The 24,819-nt window shown below is 39.0% G+C and overlaps 1 protein-coding gene across 7 annotated transcripts in view; it reads left to right on the top strand.

Annotated features, from left to right (window-relative positions):
* PFKP (phosphofructokinase, platelet) overlaps nucleotides 1-24,819 on the top strand; it is a 77,892-nt gene that overhangs the window by 50,357 nt on the left and 2,716 nt on the right. For 3 of the 7 annotated variants that reach the window (XM_067542658.1, XM_067542655.1, XM_067542660.1), the window contains 7 exons: nucleotides 2,609-2,755; nucleotides 4,404-4,474; nucleotides 5,825-5,912; nucleotides 6,965-7,117; nucleotides 20,855-21,019; nucleotides 22,364-22,425; nucleotides 23,349-23,460. In XM_067542658.1, coding sequence (XP_067398759.1) covers nucleotides 2,609-2,755; nucleotides 4,404-4,474; nucleotides 5,825-5,912; nucleotides 6,965-7,117; nucleotides 20,855-21,019; nucleotides 22,364-22,425; nucleotides 23,349-23,460 — 798 coding nt within the window. Of the gene's footprint in view, nucleotides 1-2,608; nucleotides 2,756-4,403; nucleotides 4,475-5,824; nucleotides 5,913-6,964; nucleotides 7,118-15,468; nucleotides 15,622-20,854; nucleotides 21,020-22,363; nucleotides 22,430-23,348; nucleotides 23,461-24,819 lie in introns of those variants that run through there. The other 4 variants (XM_067542659.1, XM_067542656.1, XM_067542662.1 and 1 more) reach the window with 3 other exon arrangements.

Raw genomic sequence — 24,819 nt, 5'->3', positions numbered from 1 at the left:
ATGAAATATAACATGGTTTAACTTCTCCAGAAGGTAAGCCATGCAAAGTTTTAGTTCTATCCTTATACATTTTTTTTTGCTAATATTAATTTCAACTCATGTAGTATGAAACCGGAATCTACGTATTATGAGTATAATCTTACTTTTTTCATTTTAAAGTAATGGGGCCATATTCTTAGCTTGTGTAAATCAGACTGGCTTCATGTAAGTCAATGAAGCTGCACTGATTTATACTGTCTGATGATCTGGCCCAATCTCTAATAGTTATAATCTGAAGATTTTTTTTAATGCAGCTTTCAAGGAAAATGACCTGTGATTAATTTGGAAAGAACACTTCTCCATTTCAGGAACTGCTTGTTGTACAGAAGGCTTAAGTTTAGTAGAGTTGTATGAACCATAGTTAAAATTGGCCTGAAAGATGTGTTGCTAATTTGCTACTCAGTAACATGACTTTTTTAACCTACGAAGCAAATTTGTGCTTGTCATTTCCTTTAGCACTTACAGTAGAAATCAAAGCATAGAGCTGTTTCTTTAGGAAAGAATCCATGTGTGACCCGTCTGTGCCAACGGTAGCCACCTGAAAATGCCAAGATCAGGGCAGGCTGCAAAAGGAGAGCAGATTCTCCCAACACTGGTGGGTGACAATGAAGTCAGACTTCCCAACCAGCCACCAACAGTGCTTCTGATTCCCCACACTGGTTATCAAGAAGCTAAAATAAAAATATACACAGCCACCTTTACTGCATTTCAGTCTCTGGCTCCCAATCGGCCACTAGATCCAATAAAGAGATCAGTTATTTAAAACTCTATGCTCTTTACCCAAAAGGTTTCTCCTGACCCCAGAGGGTCAGCCACAGTATCAGATCAATATAAGTTTGTATCTTACCCAAAATACCACACTGCCAGCCAATCCTTTAGTAAATAAAACTAAAGCTTTATTAGAAAAGAAAAGAAACCAAACTATAGGAGAAATGTTAAATAATTAAAGCAATCAGACACATACAAATTGATTCAAAAGTCCATATATATCAGGTTTCCAGTAGAATTGTGGAGTTTGCAGGCTTGTATAGTCCCGCTGGTGTACATCCAGTGCCTGGATGGGTCTTAGTCCTTTGTTTCACAGCTTAAGTTTAGTTGTAGATGAATTGATCCAGAGGTAGGTGAAGACTGACTGAAGACTGGTGACTGAAGACAAAATGGATGTGGTGCAGCTGCCTTTTATGTCCTTTGGCCTTTGCCATGCTGCTTGTGGAAATTTACAGGAACAAGATGTAGTCCAGAGTCACATGAGTAAATCCTGGTGACTCATCAAATATATGCCTGGCTTTTCCCCCTGGGCCCATTGTACCTGTGAATTTCTTTAATGGGTCCCCTCCCAAATCCAGCCAGTGTTACACCATGGACCTGTCACCTGACACTGTTCTCAGTTACACCAGTGTGAAGCAGGAGTAACTCCACTGCAGACAGGAATGTTTGCAATTCCAAAACTGGCGTGAGGTCAGAATCAGACCCAGTATATCTTATCTATAAATAAAAGGAACATCTTACAGCAGCATTGTGTCACCTGAGGAGTACCAAATGTGCTGTCTTGTAAATCCACCTACAAACAATTGTTTTGACATATCCAAGATAAAACTCATAATTAAGCATTGTAAAGAGGGACTTTGACACTGATAAAAGCATGTGTATGAAACACAAATTACCTGATAATATTCGGTTTTCCTTTATTATTGCAGATCTTGTTTTAGTAACAGCCTTTTTCCTTGCAGCTTAGCTTGTTCTCTGCTCTGATCTTTAGTGAAGTCATAAACCTGTACTGATATTGTAGTCTTGTGCCATGGAAATTACTGCATTATCACACATTCATTATCTTGACTTCACTGTAGAATTTAACAGAGAAACACTTTAAAGACTGAAAGGACTACAAACTTTTACCTACATGCATTTAATTCCAGTCATTAGGAAACGTTACATACCCAAATGTAGTTCGACTCGTGTTGTCTAATTATGATCTCTGAACAATTATCCCACAATGAAAGTCTCTTTAAGTGACCCTTGTTATGGTATCTTGCCTGCAGCTATAAGGATTTGGCAGACATTTTAGTTTAAAGCTGATGTCTTTTCTGCTCCAGGAGTCAGCTGATAACACATGCTTAGTAGTTATGCCACTAGACCAAAACATGTCCCTTCCCACTCTTTGCCCTGCCTACTCTGTAGCAAATTGCTGCACTGATATTATGACACCAATGGATAACTGAGGCTTTTTTTCTGTCATATTTTTGACCCTGTTAAAGTAAATATACAAGAACCCGAACGATTTGATCTTCAGGTAAAGTGTAACTCTTGGTCAAAACTTTTGAAAAGAAAAAAAAATAAGAAAAGTTGGATCTTTTTTTTTCTTTACTGATAGGTTTTATGTGGCTTTTTAAAATTTGAAGACCATGTTCTGAAACCTTTTCATCCACTTAAACCTAGAACAGCTTTTTTAAACTTCTGGAAACTGCTATAGATCTTTCTACTATCCAGTTGCTATGTAACATTAGAATATCTGTTAATCACTTTACTGTTGTACATTGTGTCTAACAATATTTTTCTCTTTCTTTTGCAGACTAATTTTAATGTGGCAGTTTTAAATGTAGGTGCACCTGCAGCTGGGATGAATGCAGCTGTCCGATCTGCAGTAAGAGTTGGCATAACTGAAGGTCACAACATGTTTGCTGTAATTGATGGATTTGAAGGCTTTGCTAGGGGCCAGGTTAGTATGAAATGAGTGCATTTAAATGCTGTGAACTGTTCCTTATTTTTTACCTTTTTGTCATATTTCTAATGGAAATACATAAATGTCTGTGATATCATTCAGTGAACTGACTCCACAGGTTTCATTTACATTTAAATGCTTATATATAGACACACCTAGTTAACCCATATTGGAGCCGTATGCTTTATTGCCAACAAAATCTTATAAATACATAGATTTATGTCACATGTATCTTTACCATTGCTAAGCACTTGCTATGGAGACTGAGGATTCCTTGATCCAATATACAGGTGCAAAACACTAGCAATTGAATTTCCCCACAGACCAGATCCAGACATTTAATCTATGCATTAATATTCAATTTGAGATTATTTATTAAATTGTTAAGCACCAACAATATGTGTAGTGATACACAGAACACAAAAATAGAAAATAATCTCTTTCCTGAGTGGGTATATTTTTAGAAGAGTGGCTCTTATGTTTGAGGGATTTATGCAAGCCATTGAAATGTGGGCACAAATTTGAATAGTCAGGTCTCTACCTCATTGCAGGCACAATACAAGTAGGTAGAGGCTCAGCCTACTTAATTTTGTGCCTGCAGTTATATTTACACTTGTATATTTTTGCAGATGTAATATGTGTCTGCAAATAAGCAGCCCAGTATAAAAATGTACTTCTAAGAGCATCCTGACTTATGTTAACCAGATCTGAATTCTTTTGCCTCCTGGATATTCTGGATGAGAAATTCTCTGTATTAGAGGTTCATTGCTTCTGCACAGAGGACAGCTTTAATGTGACCTTGGCAGGATGTTGAGTGTTTGGCAGACTGCCTACATCGTAGTAGCCATTGGAATATGAAGCATCAGGAGATGAGCACACAGGCTAGATAATAACAACAAGATAACAGACAAATCACTGAATCTGTTGTCATGTTTGTGCCTTATTGTCATATGTTACGCTTCAGTGGGGTGTGCTACTATACTATACAGCAACACATCCTGAGACTTCTGACATGCTGTATTTTTTAAACCCTGAAGGACTTTCCATTTAAGGTAGACACAGGTTGGTTGCTTTTTCAGAAAGTGGGGATATGTATGTCAGGATATCTATCTTTCCTCCTTGTCAAAGTCAACACATCAGCTAACCTGGTCTCCCAAGGAGGAGATGGATACAGAATTTGTCATGTTCCACATCAGCCAGGGGAGGGGTGAGGGGGGGTGGTCAGATTACAGCAGAATGAAAATTGCTTCCTTGAGTGAGTGAAGGACCAAGCTTGGGACCTGGTTTTGGATTCTTGCAATACACTGTCACTAAAGGTGAGGGGAGGACATGAGATGTAGAGGGGATGAGAGATAAGGAAATTGAGGGAAAAAATGGAGGCAGGATTCATAGAGGAAGAAGGAACAAATAGACAGAGGGGATCTAAGGATGGAGATAAAGAGAAGAGTTAAACTTCGAGGGAGATTAGATTAACCACTTGATACTTAGCTGTGGGATTTTTTGCCACCTCTCATTTGTGGCAGCTGTCAAAGTGCTCAACATCTGTTCTGAAAGCTTTACATTAAACTGCATCTGCTGCATGACCAAAGATGTAGCATTTGTAAATTTGCTCAAGAGAACCTCCTCTTTTTAACTTTATTTGTAGATAAAGGAAATCAGCTGGGGAGATGTTGGAGGTTGGACTGGCCAAGGAGGGTCGCTTCTTGGCACAAAACGGTAATATCATAATTTTGGCTGGCAGTCACTTTACCCAAGTAGAAGAAACAGTAGCCAAAACCTACGTTATAGTGAGCTGTGTGTGCTGTCCTTACTGTGCATTTATGTATTGAAGCTTCTTTTCCTTTCAGAAGTCTGTCCTCTTTTAAATTCAGGATGTTGCAGTTCAGCATTTTGTGGTGCTAATGTGTTTTCATCAGTGGAGACAGAATTAAAATAGTTCCTTGTAGTGTATTATTGCTTAAAGACCTGTAGGGCTATCGCTACAGAGTATTTTTGTAGGTAGTTACGAGAAGCAGGATTGCATTGGACGCTTCAGTCTTGTGATCTACAACTTGTGAATGGATTGATGTGAATCCATGGCTTTATCTTGTGAATAGATTTTTTATTAGATTTTTTATATGGATTTTATATATGGATTTTTATTGGATTTTTAATATGAACTTTTATTTTTATCTTTATGTGAATCATGGCTTTCTCTTGTGAATGGATTGATGTGTCCACACAGAACCACATTCTGCATGGAGTGCAGCCTGCAGAATCGTGGCTTCATCTTGTGACTAACACACTCTTTCAACCCATTTATCAAAAAACTTAAAGTTGGCTATCTCACATCTGATTACCCTATTTAAATTAACCATCTCAGTAAAGTTTAGGACTGTTGGTCGTGGGGAAACAGCAAGTAAAAACTATTTGCACCTCATGGTTTAAAAAAACAGAGGGAGAAGACCCACTAAAGACATAATAAACTGAGTTTATTTAGTTTTTGGGGTGGATTTCCAAAAATGTCCATTCCTGGCTTCCTTTGTTACTGGCTGCAATTGTATTGCGTATTCATCTCAATATAGATGATAGCCAGAAAAAAAATCTTTGTATGGATAAGGCTACATCTATACTAAAAGCTAGGGGTGTGATTCCTCCACTCCTGTACACATACTGTGCTAGCTCTCATCGAACTAGAGCAAGTATAAATAGCAGGGTAGCTGCAGTAGTGCCTGTAGTGGCAGGAAAGGCATGGCTTAGGCATGCTGAATACAAATCAGCCTGAAACTGGTGGGTACATACTTGGCACGGTGAAGCTGTGCCTCCACTGCCGCCGCCCATGCTACCAAGGTTACACTGCTGTTTATGCTCATGCTAGGTAGATGAGAGCAAGTATGAGTGTCGGTACAAGAGCAGGGGAGTCACCTTCCCCTGCCAGCTTATAGTGTAGATATGGCCTACATGTGTAAAATACAGAACATTTCACTGTCTACTTACAATTTAATAACCCGTCCTACCAAAATGAACAGGTGTTGTCAGTAATAGCCATAGATTTTTTACTACTTCTTTTGGTTTAACTAATTTTAGTACCCTCCCGGCAAAGTATTTGGAGAAGATTGCTGACCAGATGCGCACGAATAACATCAACGCCCTCATGGTTATTGGTGGATTTGAGGTACATCACTTAGTTGTTCTGTTAGCTTGTTAACTAGAGAAGAGTTGAAACATACTATACTCATTTTTAACCATCAAAATATTTTCTTTTGCTCATAACTATAATTTTGCTTATGATGAATTTTGACATATGAAACACAGTGAGAACTTTTGAGATAAGAAATTTTGGAGCTGATCAGTTTCTCTCGAGCTTTGGAATCCAGGATAATTAATAGTAATTTCAAAACAGGATATATTTTTTCCTTTATCAAAGGTAAGGCAGAAGGATAGAAGGGATTTTTAGAAGAGCCTAAGTGACTTAACAGCACAAGTTCCAATGGCACTTGTGCTTCTAAGAAATGTAGGCAAATTATAAATCCCCCTACTAGTCTGGAAATTATAATAAAAACTGCACCTCTTGTTTAAGCCATTCTAGTTCACATGTTCATTTCATTAGGATATATTTTAACTTTTATGTAAATAATCTAAAAATGTATTTTTATTTTTAGAGACAAGAATTTTAGTTTTCTCACCAATATAGCTATTACTTCATATAGCCCCTGATTCAGGAAAGCATTCCTTTTCAGGAAAAGACGTAAACATATGTTTAAAATTAAGCATATCCTTAAGTTCCTTTCTGTATGTGGACGGACCCTATGCAATATATATATATATATATATATATATAAGTATTTTGCTGAATCAGGTCCACAGCTATGAGATTACTGGGAACTTAAATGAAAATAACTATGACATTAAGAAATATGAAAATCAGATCTATATAATAACATTTTTCTATTATATAGAGCATTATGTATGTACAAAATATATATCTCATTGCAAGTGAAAAATGTACTTATTGTTTGCCTCAGATTTTAAATGTATACGTATGTATATATATATATTTATTTATTTTTATGTATTTTTTTAGATTTTAGTGGTTCCTTATTATCCCAATCTGTGATGTGTGCTGTGGTAAAAATGGCTCTCCCTTTGGCGTCTTCCATGTTATAATTCCACCCTTGTCCTCTTTTTATCCCTTTTAATTGTTCACACCGTGCCTGTGCCCAACAGGCCTACCTGGGACTTTTGGAATTGTCAGCTGCCTGTGAGAAATATGACGAGTTCTGTGTTCCAATGGTTATGGTTCCTGCAACTGTATCCAACAATGTACCGGGTTCAGATTTCAGCATTGGTGCAGATACTGCTCTGAATACTATAACTGATGTAAGTCTGTTCAAGTGTGCATGCTTACTAACAAAGCGTTCAAGTTAATGCTGATTTAATTGGCTACAAGTGGATATTTTATAGACCAGAATACTGGAAACATAATCTGCAAAATGTGACTGCATGCAAGTGATATTTACTGAACTGAAAAATCCTGATACACTTAGCTTTCCCTTTGTTAGTTTCCTCCGGAAGTTCCAACCATTTTCACATACACTGTATAGAAAAACTCCATTTTCATTTTATTTAACTTTTGGATTTTGGAAAGTAATAAAATGATGATGGCATACACACACACATGAGAGAAATAAGGTGGGTGAGGTAATATCTTTTATTGAATCAACTTCTGTTGGTAAGAGAGACAAGCTTTCAAGTTACACAGGACCTGAAGGAGAGCTTGTTCCTCTCACCAACAGAAGTTGGTTCAGTATAAGTTTACCTCACCCACCTTGTCTCCCTAATATCCTGGGCCTGACATGGCTACACTGTACACTGTACACTGTACACACACAAATGGTCTTTCCTGCATGCATATACAGGGGAGAAGGAAAAAAATAGAAAAAACCTCCACCATCAAACCCAAAGCCCAAAACTAGTGATATTTTATGGTAGTCTAGAAGAGGAAAACCCATTCCTACATCAGAGTACCCAGTTACAATAAACAGTTACAGGGTATCCTTATATATTACAAAGATTAGGATTTATTTCTCAGACGTTTCTCCAATAAATAGTTATTCTATTAATGCTGTACTTTGCATTGATCTCCACTGCAAAAGATGGGAGGGAGACTCACACACTTCAGCAATTCTTTTTAGGTGACAAATCTAAGGAACTGTCTCGGATTGAGATGTCAGTAGAGGAGGTTTTGGAACAAATCGATAAATCAAACAGTAAGTCATCAGGACCAGATGATATTCATCCAAGAGTTCTTAATTACCTCAAATATTAAATTGCAGAACTACTTAGCGTGGTATGTGACCTATCACTTCAATCAGCCACTGTACCAGATGACTGGAGGATAGCTAATCTGATGCCAATTTTTAAAATGAACAAAAGGAAGTTTTTTTTCACATAACACACAGTCAACCTGTGGAACTCCTTGCCAAAGGATGTTGTGAAGGCCAAGACTATAACGGGGTTCAAATAAGAACTAGATAAGTTCATGGAAGATTGGTCCATCAGTGGCTATTAGCCAGGATATGCAGGGGTTGCTGTTTGCCAGAGGCTGTAAATGGCCCATGGGATGGCTCACTTGATGATTACCTATTCTGTTAATTCCCTCTGAAGCACCTGGCATTTCCACTGTTGGAAGACAGGACACTGGGCTAGGTGGACCATTGATCTGACCCCATATGCACTCTTATGTTCTTTTGTAAAAAGTACAGAAACGGGCAGCAAAATTATTAGGAGTATGGGACAGCTTCCAGAGGAGGAGAGATAAAAAAGACAGGGACTGTTCAGCTTGGAAAAGAGATGACAAAGGGGGGATATAACAAAGGTCTATAAAATTATAAATGGTATGGAGAAAGTGAATAAGGAAGTGTTATTTACCTCTTCACATAACACAAGAACCAGGGGTCACCCAATGAAATTAATAGGCAGCAGGTTTAAAACAAACATAAGGAAGTACTTCTTCATACAACACCCAGTCAACCTGTGGAACTTATTGTCAGGGGATGTTGTGAAGGCAAAATGTATAACTGTGTTAAAAAAAGTTAGATAGGTTCATGGAGGATAGGTCCATCAATGGCTATTAGCTAAGATGGTCAGTAATGCAACCCCATGCTCTGGGTGTCCCTAAACCTTTGGATGGATCACTTAATAAATTGGCCTGTTTTGTTCATTCCCTCTGAAGCATCTGATATTGGCCACTGTCAGGAAACAGGATACTGGGCTAGATGGATCGTGGATCTGATCCAGTATGTCGATTCTTATGTTCTTACTAAAAAGCAATGTGTTCACTAGATAATCATTCAAAAATACATTTAGATAGCAGTTCTTGATCCTAATGGGTGGGGCAGCTACTCAGAATTTAGAAACTTTTTCATATCATCATAAACTAAATAGTTTATAGTTACTATCCAAAATAATTAATCTTGACTGGAGAGAAAATAGCCTCATAGGCACTTACCAAAACAAAGACTGATATTATTGTCAAAAACTTAAATTTACATCTCACTGGTGTAATTTTGGCAATGCCATGAAACATAAATCTATCATTTTTACTCCACATATAGCTAGTTTCTTTTTATATGGAATTTTGTTCCTCATGGAATAACAAATAACTATGAGATTGAAACTGTTTTGAAAAGAGAAACTCATATTTGGAAAAAAGCATGCTTAATCTGCACAGAAAGTCCACTTTCAAAATCTAAGATTTACATAAACTGCAAACTACTAAGGAGGATCTTTCTTTAATACCAAAGAGTCACACATTTTTCATTCTGGATTTATTTTGAAGGAATTCTAACTCTCCTTCAGAGCATGTTTACATAATTGACGGGTCAGTTTCTGGCTTTTTCCCCCTGTCCTATAGGATCGTGGCCTTAACCTCTTCCTGGACTATAGATATAGGAAGAAATTTTCAACAAACCTTTAGTCCGATTTTCAAAAGTATAAGTGTAAAGGCATATAAGTCTCATTGGCTTTTAGTGAAGAATAGTGACTTTCAAGTCACTTTTGAAAATGGGACGTCAGCTCCTAAGTCACTTAGAGAATGTCTATATTGGAATAAAGCACCTATGGCTGGCCCTTGTCAGCTGACTCGGGATCACAGGACTCGGCCTGAGGGGCTATAAAATTGCAACGTAAATGTTCAGGTACGAGCCTGAGACCAACATCGCTACACTGCAGTTTTATAGCCCCGCATTTTGAATCCTGCAAGTCCGAGGCAGCTCATAAGGACCAGCCATGGGTGTTTTATTGCAGGGTACACATACCTTTAGGTACTTTTGAATATTTTAGTCATTATCTGATATTTTTGAGAAATTTCAAGGTTTCCTTAAGTTTATTAATTCCAAGAGCAATAACATCAAATTTTGCATCTATACTTGTTAACTTACTTGTCTATAAAGTAGTCAACTTTTCATTTTATTTACTTTCAGTAAGATTAGACAATCATGCATTATTAGATGTTTGTTTTCCCTGATAATATTGTCTTTGTCAAGACTATAAACAACGAACCAAAATTTAGTTCTAAATTATTCTTTACACACGGTCCATGTTATATCTAAGTTGGCCTTGTTTCCAGTTCTGGTAAATAAAATTCTCCATTCCAAAAAGATTGACAGCAAATCAAGGTAAGTAAAGTAATGCTATAATGCATGATGCCTGCTTTTCTTCTCTTCATAGGCTTTCTGCATTTACCTAACTGTCATCTTTATAGAGAGTTGTAGACTGTTTCACACAGCGCAGGACACTAGGCAGTATTTTTCTTATTTTACACTGGGAAAGTTTTTAGATTTCATGTAACATCATCAGAAAGCAACCAGAGAGTATTCACATGTTTTTAATATAGTAGTTTAGCTATTATGAAGATGATACATTTAACTAATAAAAAGCTAGAGTTTTGTCTAATTCTTGTATTTTATTTTTTCTTAGATTTTATTTTGAAATGAATATAAAATATAATGGTTCAGGAAACCTTAGATTCAATTCAGCTGTGAAGAGAACTAAAATATAGTTGAAACCATTTCTTTTAAAAAAGTCTTTTTTTTAAAAAGAAAAAGGAGTTTTTCTTTTACAAAAGATTGTAAGCTGTTCTCTGAAGCTCTGAAATGAAACTATGGTAGGCCACTCAGAGAACTGGTAATGGTACATAGATCCTTCCGCCTGAAGGTCACACATTCAAATCATATTAAATATGACTAGGCAGTCTCCTTCCAGTCCATGCGAGTGAGAATAGTGGACAGACATATGGCATGGGCATGAAGAATGAACTACAGGTGATTCCCCTAGAACAGTATTGGAGCACATTAGCAGTGAAGTTAATGGACCTTGTACTCCTGCTTTCCTTGGTCTGTGGATGAGTATATGACATAGCTTCCAATGCTATCAATCTGGCATCTTTCTGAGTTACAACTTAGTTGTAGGGATTAAAACCAACTGTTTTTATTCCTACTCTTCTCGCTTAAAGGTCAATCTTTGTCAGTTTGCAGTAAGGTAAGTATGCGCTCTGCTGGTGGGTAATGAGTATATAGCATGTATATAGGCAGGTTTCTGAGATCCTGAAAACATTTAGTGTTGCTAGTTACTTTAGTTGCCTATGTCAGAATGTCTGAAAAGTAGTCAGGCATGTAAGAAGTATCTTAAATGCAGTTACAGGATACTGACTTCCTAAGTGGCAACCTTATTTTCCCATAGTCAGATAAATTGTCCTCTGTACATAATATAAGTGTAATTTTTGGTTAGCTGATGGATTGTATACCCAGTGTTGCCCAAGATGTGTTTATATGTAAGATCGGTTTAAGGATGACACTCTCTTCTTACAGGCTTCATGACAATAGGTAAAATGTCTCCCCTACCCACAACTAAATCCTAAAATAATCAAACTCCAAAATTAAATCATGGGTAGTTCAAGGTATTTCTCTCCATGCAGACAACTGATAATCATTCAGTGGTGCTTTGGCATCTTTTTTAAAGTACTTAATTATTTCCCATTCTTTGGAATCAGGAGAAGTGTTATAGATTTAATTGGTAGCAACTAATGTACAGAGATGTAGAAATTCTGAATTAGAGAGGTTTTATGGGAGTGCTGAGTAGAAGATGAGCAGTACCAAGAAATAGGACTCCCTGCTGTGAAGATTTTACAACCTAAAGAAATGTCAGGTTCCAGTAAAGGCTTGTGCACTCCTTAGCAATGGAACCTAAATTGTCTAGCAAGATTCTTGGATTCTGAGGCTCTCTAGCACAGCGCCCTGGAAATTCTGGGCCAGCTTCACTTGAATTTTAGAATGCAAGTTTTTTATCAGTCAGATATTTTAAAAGTGAATACTGTGATCAGCACAGTTTGTTCTGTGTTTGTTTGATATTAAATTGAATGTATTTTATGTTGTCTTGACATTTCATATTTTGATATGCCAAAGAATTTTGTATTGACATTGTGTAACTGCATTGCAGAAGTAATCTGGGGCAAACTTGTTTGGAGGTTTGGTCACTGGCTAGGTAGCATTTGGCACCGAGATGGGCACGGCAGATATTTGAGGACTGTGGAATAAGCATGTTAGCTTGTAGTTTCTGCTAAAAGAACCACGTTAGATAGTTAACATAGAGCTGGTATTTAAATTAACATTTTTACAGTGTTACCAGTCCGTGAAGGTGCCTGAGACAGCCCTTTCAGGGTTATTATTTCAGGCTGCCTGCAAACTCAGGAGCACAGAACTCAGGAAGTGAATACTGGTCATTGTTTTCAGACTGTTTAATCCCAAAGGCTAGATTTTTAAATTAAAGCTTTGATTCTATAGCACAAATCTCTAGCCAGGGGAGGATTTCACAGCAAATCCTGCACCATGATTTTACCAAAGACATGGCACTCTGCATATGATTGAACAGAGTGAAAATAAATTACAGCCCCTTTCAGAGCTAACAGAGTCTGGTAAAAGGATGGGGGGAAAATAATTGGAAAAGACATAAATCATGATGGGCTTGGAGGGATTAAGAGAAAGACACATTGAGCTGAGCCAGGGATAGGAAGAAGTCTTGAGTTCAAGATATGTCTGCATATCCTGAACTCAAGCACAGCAAAAGCAGTTCACAGGCTAGCCTACCTGAGCTAGTTTGAGTCCAGCTAGTGCAGGTAACAGTAGCAGCAAAGACAGCACAGTGTAGGCTTCAGAGCGGGCTGGAGAGTCAAGTACATATCCAGAGTCTGTACTGGTCTTGAACTACCCGTGCTGTACAGTCTTCACGGCTTTTGTTACCCACACTAGCCTGTGCACAGCTTTTGCTAGGGGATATGGGAGCCAGAAGGGAGAGAGGAGGAAAGGTGCCAGCCACGGATGGAGACGGGAAAAATTGGAGAGGAGCAGCCTAGCACCAGCCAAGTGTATGGGAGGAGAGACTGCCTGTCAGAGAAGCAGCAGAGGTAAGGGGTGAATCATCTAATTGTGTTGGGGAGAGAACCAGAAACAGCAGCAAATGGGGGCTGTGTAGAGGAGGGGTGATGCTGAGTTATACAGTATCTTTGGTCACATTTTATATTAAGGGTATATTTATAAAGGGTTGGAACTGATTCATAGACGCTATAAGCATGTTACAGACATGAGCAGTCCGTTTTCTAAATGGTTATAAGCAATCTGCTGGATTGTAGTACAATCTATAACAATTGGTTAACCATTTGTTAGACCATCTGTTAATTATTTAACCCTTTATAGACGGTGTGACATATGCCCTTTGTATAAAGTGACTGTTTGGGGTTTTTTTGCAACATTGATACTGGGTAATTGCATATCTTCGTGGAGTAGTTATCCTGGGATACTGCCCAACCTTCCCGCATGTGGTTGTTAAAAACACTTGCATCAAATGAAATGACAGTATTTAATGTAAGTAAAAATGTATCTTTCATGGAAGACTAACTGGAAGAGCCAGTAATTGCTCCAAATCTCCCTCTAACTGTACCATTTCCCCAAAGCCTCTGTCTGAAACGCTGCAGCTGTGCTTATCAGTGCTTTGTAGGTATCCCACCTGCTTTGAGGCATTACTAAACAAAATCAGCTTCCAAACCAGTGCATCCTTTTTTCTGGTGTAAGGAAAAGATCAAAGCAGCCTCGCTGGGCTAGGGCAGTGGTTGTCCTTTGAAGTTCCGGCACCAAGGGCTTTGCAACGGCTGATCTTGGAGAACAAATGCCATTCTGCTTCCTGGCTGTGGCGCTTCTCAGCACTTCAAAGATGACTGGGCAGCTTTTTAGTCCAGAAGTAAAACTGGACTCATTCAAGTCCCAGTTTTAGCTTTAAGTGAAAGTTAAATATCCAAAATACCCCATGATGGAGTAGACTTCAGCGTGTTGGAGGTGAGATTTTTCACTTCGGTCCCCTGCCACCGCATCATACCTCCAAACCACATGGACCCACTACACCTGACTCCAGTCCCTCATCTTTCCTTGTGGAACTCTCCCAGGTAGATCACCTCTTCCTTTCCATTTCCTGTTTACAATCCACTCCTGCACAGACATCTGAAGGATTTTAGGGCAGGGGAGGCTGGTCGGCCTGCAGAGCTCTCCTCTCCTGCAGCAATAGCGTGTTTTATATCCACTGCCCAAACCAGGCTCCCCAGCTCCTCCTCTTCGTCCCTCACTGAAAGGACCAGACTGCTGTGCACCTCTTTCCCCACTGGGAGAGCAAGATGAGTGAAAAAAAATACTACAGGATTTGGATTTGCTTTGGAGAATCATTAAATATGTGTGGATTTTTCACATTGTCTCTAAACAGTGGTTGTTGGGATTAATGCATATTGAGGAAGAATTAGACTAGTGTACTCAGTAAGCCAGAACAGCTGCACATTCTGTAGTCCTCTGCAGAGTAGAGCACTAGGAACTCTGGAGCCTGTGAGAGAGAGAGAGAGAGAGACACACACACACACACACACACAGACAGAGACAGACTACCTCACACTGCTGACCATACATCATTTGAAATTCCCAAAAGACCCCTCAAAGAGCCTCTTAAATGTTCCTGCAAAATATATGGTCTTATCAATATGCATGTGCAAGATCCCTGCATTTTTATGCACAATTATCCAAGTTGCATGCATAAAAACAGAGATCTCCTGACCTACATGCTTCTTATAGGCTCTTGGGAAACATAGCCCAAATGATTTTTTTTCTTCCATTGCCTGTCTCTGAGGCTGACAGAAGTGTGTCTTCACCTTCTAGGACAAAGTAGTAGCTGAAAAAAGCAGCGTCCATAATAGTAATATATCAACAAGCATTTTCTTCTAAGCATAGGTGTTTCCCTAGTTAACATTTCTTAAACCATTCAGTATATAGAATAGTGTTTGTTCATTTAACTTGTTTTCAGAGGAATTACTAATAGTACACTCATGCTGCCTACATTTCTGCTTAGCTACTTCAGATCTCTGCATTATTCACATTTCATTTTCACTCTGTACTAACTCGCATTAACTTCCTTCTGCGCTTTCTTCCGAAGAGCGCTGTGCCAATGCGACCCCAGTGCACTGTTGTGGTATTTATAGGAAACTATTTTTTGTCCCTCCTTAATATCACCAATTTTATTTTGTTGTGCCAATGGAAAGCCAACCCTCCCATCACACGCAAGGAGCCACTAGCTGAATGCATAATAATTTGCCATCCAAATGCAAAGGTGTGTTGCTAATAATACTTGTACCGCTGCTTCAGGCCTATGAAAGTTGTCTGCAATTAGCTGAGGCACGTGCTCGCTTTGAGGAGTTTTGCATTCCTATCTGTGTATTGCCAGCTACTATTAGCAACAATGTGCCAGGCACCGACTTTAGCATTGGTGCTGACACTGCCCTGAATGCTATTGTGGAGGTAAGATTGCATATCCTTTGAAAAATTAAAACTCTACAATGTCTGCCTTTTGTTGTGATACTAGAAAGACCTTGACATGTTTAGTTTTCTAAGATATTCTAGTTTAAAACATTAAGCTCCTGTGATCAGAAGGTAATCAACATTTTCCAGATTGACTGAAGATTAATGTGATTAAAATTAAATAAGCTATGTTGGCTATTGTTTAGCTTGTGTTTTGGTGTTTTAGATAGTGACATTAGAGTAACTGTTTCAATGCATTTTTAGGATCTTTGTATGTTTGCGATAAGAAATAAGTATATAACATTTTCTGTTTAAAGTAATTTGCGTAGTTTTACTTTGCTATACTTAAATGAAAGAAAAAAAAGCCATGCACCTTATAAACGTAAGTGACAGAAGGAATGGACCAATGACTGAAATAGATCCCAATTCAGCAAACCACATAAGCTCAGTCATAAAGCATGAAGCACTTCACTGGAACTAGTCACATGGTAAATGTTAAGCACATACTTAAGTGTTGTGCTGAACTGGGACCTAATGATTGCAACATTTAAAGTACTGTATAACAAGAGAGTGAACTTTACAGGTTGGATACATCAAAGCTTGTCTTAGTGGTGTCACTTCCTTTTATAGTCAAACAGCAGTGGCAGCTGAGATACTACTACTGATTATTATTATGCATGTTTCCATTTAAATTGCCAAGAATTTGATTTCAAGTGGGGTATACGGCCAGAATAATGTGCTTTGCACATTATGGGCCTGCTCCAGCTCCTGTTGAAGTCAGTGGTTCTCAGGGATTACTTTGGGTCCTTAATGGCCTATAATCCTTGTTCTCATTAGATAAAACACATGTGAATGTGTGCTCTGCCATTAGACAATATGTAGGATCTTGTTATTCTCCAATACTGGCTCCTCAGAATCACTTTAAAAACAGAATATTTTTAGTGTAAGTGTGTCATTTGGTGTCTGATCCTGCAATCATTTGTCTATCAAGATTTTTGTAATTGATTTCAATTAGACCTGGATTTGTCCTTTAGTCCTCGCTTAACAAGGTATTTCCCTTAGTCTCCCACTGTTGTACTGGCACCATTACATCTCCGCCACTGACAGCACCAGCACGATCTAACTCTGCATATACCAGGTCTAGGTAAGATGGCCGATACCAGTGGCGTCAAAATCTCAACAGTGATTCATCTGGCAAAGACTGAAAACGTGAAAAGTAACAATAACAGTTACAAATGCAGATGGTCACAGACAAAGTAGAAAATACCCACAATTGTTGCTTCTATGCCACTGCCTTTTACTGTAGACCACACAGCTTTCAGTAATGCTTCATCCATGTTAATGCTCTAAGTAAAAACTAAATGAGCAAAACTGTGCCCCTGTTTGCACACATGCAATCCTATTGAGTTCTGTGGGTTTGCACAGTTGACTTTGAGCCAGTGTCTTTGGTTGAGGCTGACATTAGTGTACTGTTGCTCTTTGGGTCTTCTTTGAATACCAGAAATCTTAGGAGAGGCACTGTGCTTCACACTATGGTAAAAGATTATCAGAATTTGGTCCTTGAGTTCTAACTCTGCTTCTGACACTGACATTATATGTGCCATTGGGCAAGTCACTTACCCTCTCTGAGTCATCCTGAGTTGTCAATTTATGTCAGCTGAGAATCTGCCTCTCTGAAAATATCAGATAAGCCTTATTAACTAGTATTGTGATAGTGGAAGCCATACAACTGCTTCTTCCATAAATAATATCCTATATACCAATGTTGAGCGCAATCCTGAAAATTGTTATGCTTATTGGTTAACTACTACTCACAAGTAGAAGAGTTCCAGAGGGGTAGCCGTGTTAGTCTGTAATCAGCAAAAACAACGAGAGTTCTGTAGCACTTTGAAGATTAACATATTTAATTTCTGCAGGCATAAGCTTTCGTGAGCTTCAGCTCACTTCCTCAGATGCAGTTGGTAGCATCTGAGGAAGTGAGCTGAAGCCCACGAAAGCTTATGCCTGCAGAAATTAAATTTGTTAGTCTTTAAAGTGCTACAGAACTCCCGTTGTTTTTACTCACAAGTAGTAATTCATGAGTGTAAGTGCTTGCAGTCTCGGTCCTTTGTACGTTGGAAGAAGTCCTGTAGTAGGAAAGTAGAAGGAATAAAACCTTTCCCCAGCTTCCCAGATGAATGTGCTGTCATGCAGTTAAAAGAGAAGCTTAAGCAAACAGGCATTGTTATTCTTTACTTCAAATTCTTCAAAAGCTTCCTGCAGGAATTTTAACTCCTTAGTGCTGGTGTTTTGTGATGGTGTATTCAACACAGCCAGTGGAAGTTCTGTGAAACTCTGACTCTGGTGTGAAAGGATTAACAACTAACCAGTCCAAATCAACAGCCAGTCAAAGGGACAAGATAAACAATGCACAACAGACTTAGTGGATGGAAATCCAGACATCAGCACAGTAAAAACATTCAAAATGCTTTGCTACAAGATGTGACCTATTTTTCCATGTTTAGTGCCTCATACTGCAGTTTGCTGTAAGGCTAAGCTTAATTATTTTTAGTATTTAGACAGGTAGATACTAGATAACATAGCACCTACATACTACTGAGGATGGTATGCTACAACCCCTGATAGATCCAGAGTCTCTCCCTGCTAGAACCTTCAGAAACCTAATAACTATTTGTGTGGAAAAAACTATTCATAGATTATAAAGCCAGAAAGGGCCATCATGACCGTCTAATCAGGCTTCCTGCAATAACACAAGACACAGAACCTCACCCAGTAATTTCTGTGTCACGCTTTTGATCGAATAGTAAGAGTACCTTTATTGCAACCCCCATCTGACTGGATAAGACTCTTTAGAATCCGTCAGTGCTATTCTGGAGTGGAGCAATCACTGTTCAGTGACAAATCCAGGAGAGAGAAGCTGATCACGCCCCAGTTATTCTGAGATGGAGAGAATAGGAAACAACCCCAGGGCATGATCACCAGATTGTCCCTGTAATAAATAATAAAAAGTAAAATAATCAACCTTTATAAAAATAAGGCCAAGATTCTCAAAAGCAGTTAGTGATTTGGGGGTCGCTGGAGTATTAGATGTCCAATTTGAGATGCCTTGGCTGTGGAGACAGATTTTCAGAAAGTTTTGAGCTCCCATCTTCTCAATAGCAGGCCCTTTTGAGGTGTTTTAAGTTGGGCAGCCACGTCACGAGTCATTTTGGCCTATATGGGTTACTTCCTCAGCTCCTAAAAGCCAGCATTTCATAGTGATGTCATAATGTATGCACTTACTCTCCAGGAAATCCCAAGCATTCTGCCTCCAAGGAGTTAGAATTAGTGTGATCATAAGCCTGCCATTTGTGAAAGCAGAGGGTGTTGCTAAAAGTATGCCATTGTTTATTGCACATTGATGCTTACACTGATCTGTACTCATTGAGGAAGAGACTAGCCGCCGCCCTCCCCACACACACACACACACACACACACACACCCCCCAAGAGGAGAGCACAGTAATAGACATAGTATAAGAACCAAGATCTCTAGAAAGGTATTGCCACTGTAACAAATTGATGAAGTGTATGATCTGGACTTATATGTGATGTTTGTTCTGGAGCTGCTTGGTTTTTTTAAAAAAACTAGGTAATAGCATGTTTAGATCAGTCTGATCATTTGTGGATACACATATGTTACAGCTTTGGTAAAGTAAATGTATATATAGTTATTCATGCTTTAAATGCTGTAATTTATGATAATGTTATATGCTTATGACTTTTAATTTTTTAGGCTTTCCCATTTACCAATTTAAACTTTATTTGTTTTGTATTCTGGTAAGTAGGTATTTAATGTAAATATCAGGCTCAGAAACTGTTTTTAGATATTAGAAAATAAATGATGCTAAGGCTTTATTTGGAAAAATCCATCCATAAGCAGAATGGAAGAACATCAAATGTAGAACTGCATCCATAGTTACTCATTTAAAAACTCAACAGTGGTGTGAGGGCTGCTTTTATGTTTCCTTCTAAATAAGTTATTAATAAAGGGCAAGAACTTCATGATCTTGAATTTGCCAGAGCCTTCCACTCATGTGCTTCCCCTTAATTCCGCTAAACTCACAAACTAGCTTTGCAAAATTCTATTTGCCCTCAAGGAAAGGTTTTTAACGAGCAATTAGCATTTCTTCTTCTGCCCCATTGTCCTCACACTAGTAGTGAATGAATGTGTGGTAACTTTAAGACAGTTTGGCAAAGACAGCTCTATGGAGATATGTTTTTCACAAAAAGTAAAAATAATGACCAAAAAGCTTCTTGAATATCATTTGAGTTCAGAGATGCCTGGCAATTATTTTTCAAACACCCTCAGATTTGATCTGCTGCCATTTTGGGGTTTTCTCTTTAGCTGTCCGATCAGAGCTGTCAGCTTTCTGAAATGTATTTGTATGGATTCTTGTTTAAGCTACTCACAGGCAACTCTAAGAAGTTGTTGTAAATCATCACCCCCCATGCTTCATGTAAGCCTACAGATTTCCTCATAGGGAGCAACATTTCTTATGTAGGCATGGGTAAGCTGTGGCTTGAGGTCAGTCTCCCATAGTCAGTATGTATTTATAGACATGAAGTGGGAGAAATTGGCTCTGTTGCTGCCGAGTCATAGAAATTTGCAGGAATAACCTTCTTGAGAAACAACCGATGGATCAATAGAAACCTAGGACATCAGCCTCGTAAACCCTAATTGTAAAGACACATTCATAGGAGTTGATTAGTGTGTATAAAAACCCTCAGTAGCAAAAGAGATTGTTTTCAGTCCTGTACACAGTAAAAGTAGAGACTGGCTAAACTTGGATATATGCCAGATCAGAAAGCAAACTCCATTTTAATATTGCTATCAAACTGCAACATAGCTGCCCCCAATGCTTTACAAATAACAAATCAAGAGCACACGTGCCATGAGATTAGTTGCTATTTTAACATTTTCAGAAAGCAGTCAGCTGGAAAGATAACGTAAGCAATCATGACATTACCAAGACACCCTATTTTGCATATAATGTCCAAGATGTGGCCTGGAAGAACTATTTTCCTCCAGAATTAACAATTGACATGATAGTGTGTATGTGCATATATACATAGTAATGGAGAGTTCAATAATCTTACAATTGTGATAGAGAATCACACAGTATATGGCAAATATCACAGTTGAGAGCCTGTTCCTGTTTGCCTAAGTCTCTAATGCGCTGTGCTTTGGTTAGACATGCGATCGCATCAAACAGTCAGCCAGTGGGACCAAGCGGCGTGTCTTCATCATTGAGACAATGGGTGGCTACTGCGGTTACCTGGCCAATATGGGGGGCCTTGCTGCAGGTGCGGATGCTGCTTATATTTTTGAAGAGAAGTTTGATATTCGAGAGCTCCAGGTATGCAGCTCAATTTTACTGAACTAACGTCTTGCTCATTTTTATGTATACTTTTGAAGTGTTGTGTGTATAGAGTATTGAATATGTACATTGTGTGGTTGTAGTTGGTTGGATGCTGTTACAAAAGTGTCTCTTAGGCTGCAGCAGCAGCAGTAAGTGACCAGTTTTAAATGCATACATGACACCTTCAGCTCAGAGAATTAGCATATTGTGCCAGTGTTAATGTATTTTGTAGTAGAACTTGTGGCCAATCACTCCGCGTGCATGGCATTAAGCACAGACCGATGACTGCCAAAAAGCACAACATCCAATTACCACAGCACTATTAGGTATACAATTATGTATTTATTCTTTTGCAATCTTATGATTATTCCATATTAAATGGATGGTGATGGGCAACATGAAAAGGCAAATGAAAGTAAAAGGATAGCAAGGAAATATTTTTTCTTACAATGTGTGCTTAAACTGTGGAACTCCTTGCCACAGGGAGTTGTGAACTCCCAAGAATTTAACAAGATTCAAAAAAGAATTGGGTCTCAAGAATATCCAGCACTGTTAGAGTGATGACAAATTTTGAAAGGGCTATAAACCTTCATGTTTCAGGGCCAATCTTTAACTATCAGAGACCAGGATGAGCCCTAATGCTATTGCTGAATTCTTACACGTTCTTCTCATGCATCTGATGCTAGCTTTTGTTAGAGATAGGATAATGCCCGGGATGGACCTAGGACTTGAGCCAGTCTGGCAATTCCTATGTTTCTATGTAAATAAAGTTATGAAGTCGGTATTCTATCAATGATATGCAAATAACTGAGAACCTATTGAAAAAACATTACTGTCTAGAGATATGATTAAGCTAAAAGTTGTTGGTGGATGTGGGGAAAAGAGGTTAATTTTAAACCAGGACCAGTAGCTTTTAACCCAGCAGTTCCCAACCTGTGGTCCATGGACCCCCGAGGCTACTACAGGGGGTCCGTGGAAAAGAAAAATATCCTCACCAAGGAAATGTACAATTTCAAATACAAAATTATTTCATATAGTTTCTAAAAACCTACTGCTGTAATTTATTTTACAACTAGTAGCGTGTGGTGGTCCGCAAAATATTTGGAGGTTGAAAAGGGATCCTCACACTCAAAAAGGTTGGGAACCACTGTTTTAACCCACCCATTGTAATTTGTCCTGGAAGCCCAAGAAATTGTGGGTCAGCTGGATTTTCACGTTATAGAAGGGGTTTCTCAGTATTGGTGTGAACCTGGAATTCTTTACAGAAATTCTCTTGGTGAAGGGGGTAGTAGCGTTATCATCACATTTGTTTTAGGGTGCTTTGTGTGATTCTGTTTCTAGGCTAATGTGGAGCATTTGACTGAAAAGATGAAAACCAGCATCCAGCGTGGGCTAGTGCTGAGGTGAGCAGAGGTCATTTAATTAAACTGCACTGTCAAAATGAGTAATGTTTCACAGCCCTCACTGCTGTGTAAAACCCTTGAAAGGCTCCATTTTTATTGTATTTATTTATTTATATAAGCAGGGATTCTCAGTGGAAGAAAAAAAGCAGAGCTGAGAAGCAGATGTATCAAAGATCCCAAGCCCATTCCCATTTTAACTCTTCATATCCTGTTACTGATTTGGGTTCTCATAAGTATTGCACTTCAAGGAAAGTGTTATAAGGAGGCTGCAGGAAGGTCTCATCTTTTATATTTAACAATGGTGAACCCTTCCCTCCCATGCAGGAGGCCAGCACAAGACATGTGCAGCTCTGAAGTCCCGTTTAGCCTTCAGAATACATACAAAGTGGCACAAGGTCACAGCCAGGCCCTCTGCATAGCTTTCAGTCTAGTGTGCATAACCTTTGTCAGTCTGTGACTTCCACCTCATTCACGGGCATTGCTTTTCAGCCTGCGTGGAAAAAATCAGTTGTAAGACGAAATCACCAAATGCATTCACCTAACTACTTCACTCAGTCAGTTCAGATAGCTAAGACACTCAAAAGAACAGATGAAAGGGGGAGAGAAGGCCTCAAGTTTATATAGACCAGAGTATCAGCCGTGTATTGGAGAACGGGTTACAGACATTGAAAGTACTAGTTTGTGGAGGAGCAGAGACACAACCGTTGTAAAACAACCCTATGGAGCAGGAAGAGGAAAGTGAAAATATACAAGCCTTGCCACTCATTTGAAGGCAAGAGGATAACAGTTGTCAGGTGTGGGACGTCCCTCCTTCAGCGGCTGTGCTTCTCTAAAGGAGGTAACACAAAGAGGTCTGGTAGTTAATCTGGTTTTCAACCGGCCTGACACATTGTGGTTTTTGTTTTTGTTTGGTCTTGTTATAGGAATGAGAACAGCAATGAGAATTACACAACTGACTTTATCTACCAGCTATATTCGGAGGAAGGAAAAGGCGTGTTTGACTGCAGAAAGAATGTGTTGGGCCACATGCAGCAGGTAAATAAGGTTATGAACTTCTGTATACAGCAGTAGGGCTTATTAGTGTGTGCAAACTGCCATCACCAATCCAGGATTACCCACAAGTCATCTTTCTTGCAAGCACTCTTTACCCTTTAGACAAAATGAGTGGTACCAATGTTCTATCGACTCCCAACCCTTTTTTTTTTTTTTTTTTTGGTGGGGTGGGGGAAGAAGAGGCGTAATTTAGTTTTGCAGAAGGACATTGCAGCAGATTCCCTATTTTTTTAAAAGGGTGCTGCTGTTTTCTCACTGGCTCCTACAAAACCTCTCTGTAGCTGCCAGGTTCAACAGCATCTCAACAGTGGAAAAGAGGAGATTTGGTTAATAGAGAACATTTGTCTCCCAGCTAGTAAATTCCCCCTCTCCCCCAGACACAAACCATAGGGTGCTAGTCAAGTGAACAGCAGTATGAAAGTGTATAAGGATAAACAACTAAGACACTTACAGTGGGAAAGAGGGAAGTCTAAGGAAAAGGGTGAGTTGCAAAATGTTTTCATATGAAAGCATGGGCAGTCTCAAGAAGAGACAATCTACTGATTCACATGAATCATAAAGTTTTAATTCCAGCTTTAAAGCATCACATTTTCTGCTTGCAGACTAAAAAAGCAGCTGGTGCCAGAATTATACAACAGCTTCCCTGCCTTGTATCTAAGTACATTATGCATATGATATACTAACACTGTTCCCCCTTGGATTCATTGTATTTAGAACTAAACGCTAAGAATTTCAGTAAAACAGGCTGTGCATAGAAATGGCAGTAGAATCCATTCTTTCACACAAGGAGCATAGAGTTAGAGCCAGCTAAGAGCCCTGTCTTATCAGCTGGAACAAAAGCTGTCTAATAACTAACTGTACCTGTTGTATTTTGTCAAGTTCTGCTACTATAGATCTAAATCCCCTTGTGGCTGCTTGGTAACAGTGTTACAGGTGCACTGTTTGGTGGAGGCTGGATGACAGAGGCCAGAGCTCTCTTGATTACAGCCTCATCACTACACCAGTGATGCAACAGTGCCATCTCCTACAGCACTGGCCTGGTCTGTTTGCTGCCTCACCCATTCTTTATTCTGTCCTGTATTTGCTTCTCTCCTTGTGTGCGTGTTACTGGTTTTGCCTTGCCTTATGGTTTTCTCTCTCTCATTTCATTGCGGGAAGTTGTACCGTGCTGCAGCCAGGCCACCGCAGTAGTGGACATCCTTCAGGCAGTCCTCAATAGCAGCACCGCTAGCACAAGGCAGTTAGAGAAAACATGCAAATAGTCACTCCCATTCAGCAGAGGGCTTTAATCCCACTGACGTCCCTGGGAGTTAAGCATGTCCTTCTGTATGCATTGTGGAA

This window comes from Emydura macquarii, unplaced genomic scaffold (assembly GCF_026122565.2).
Source record: "Emydura macquarii macquarii isolate MOO-44397 ecotype Brisbane River unplaced genomic scaffold, CSIRO-AGI_Emac_v2 contig_719, whole genome shotgun sequence".
NCBI lineage: Eukaryota > Metazoa > Chordata > Testudines > Chelidae > Emydura > Emydura macquarii.
The sequence above is the reverse complement of the archived record's forward strand: the minus strand, read 5'-3'. Positions and strand labels throughout refer to the sequence as shown.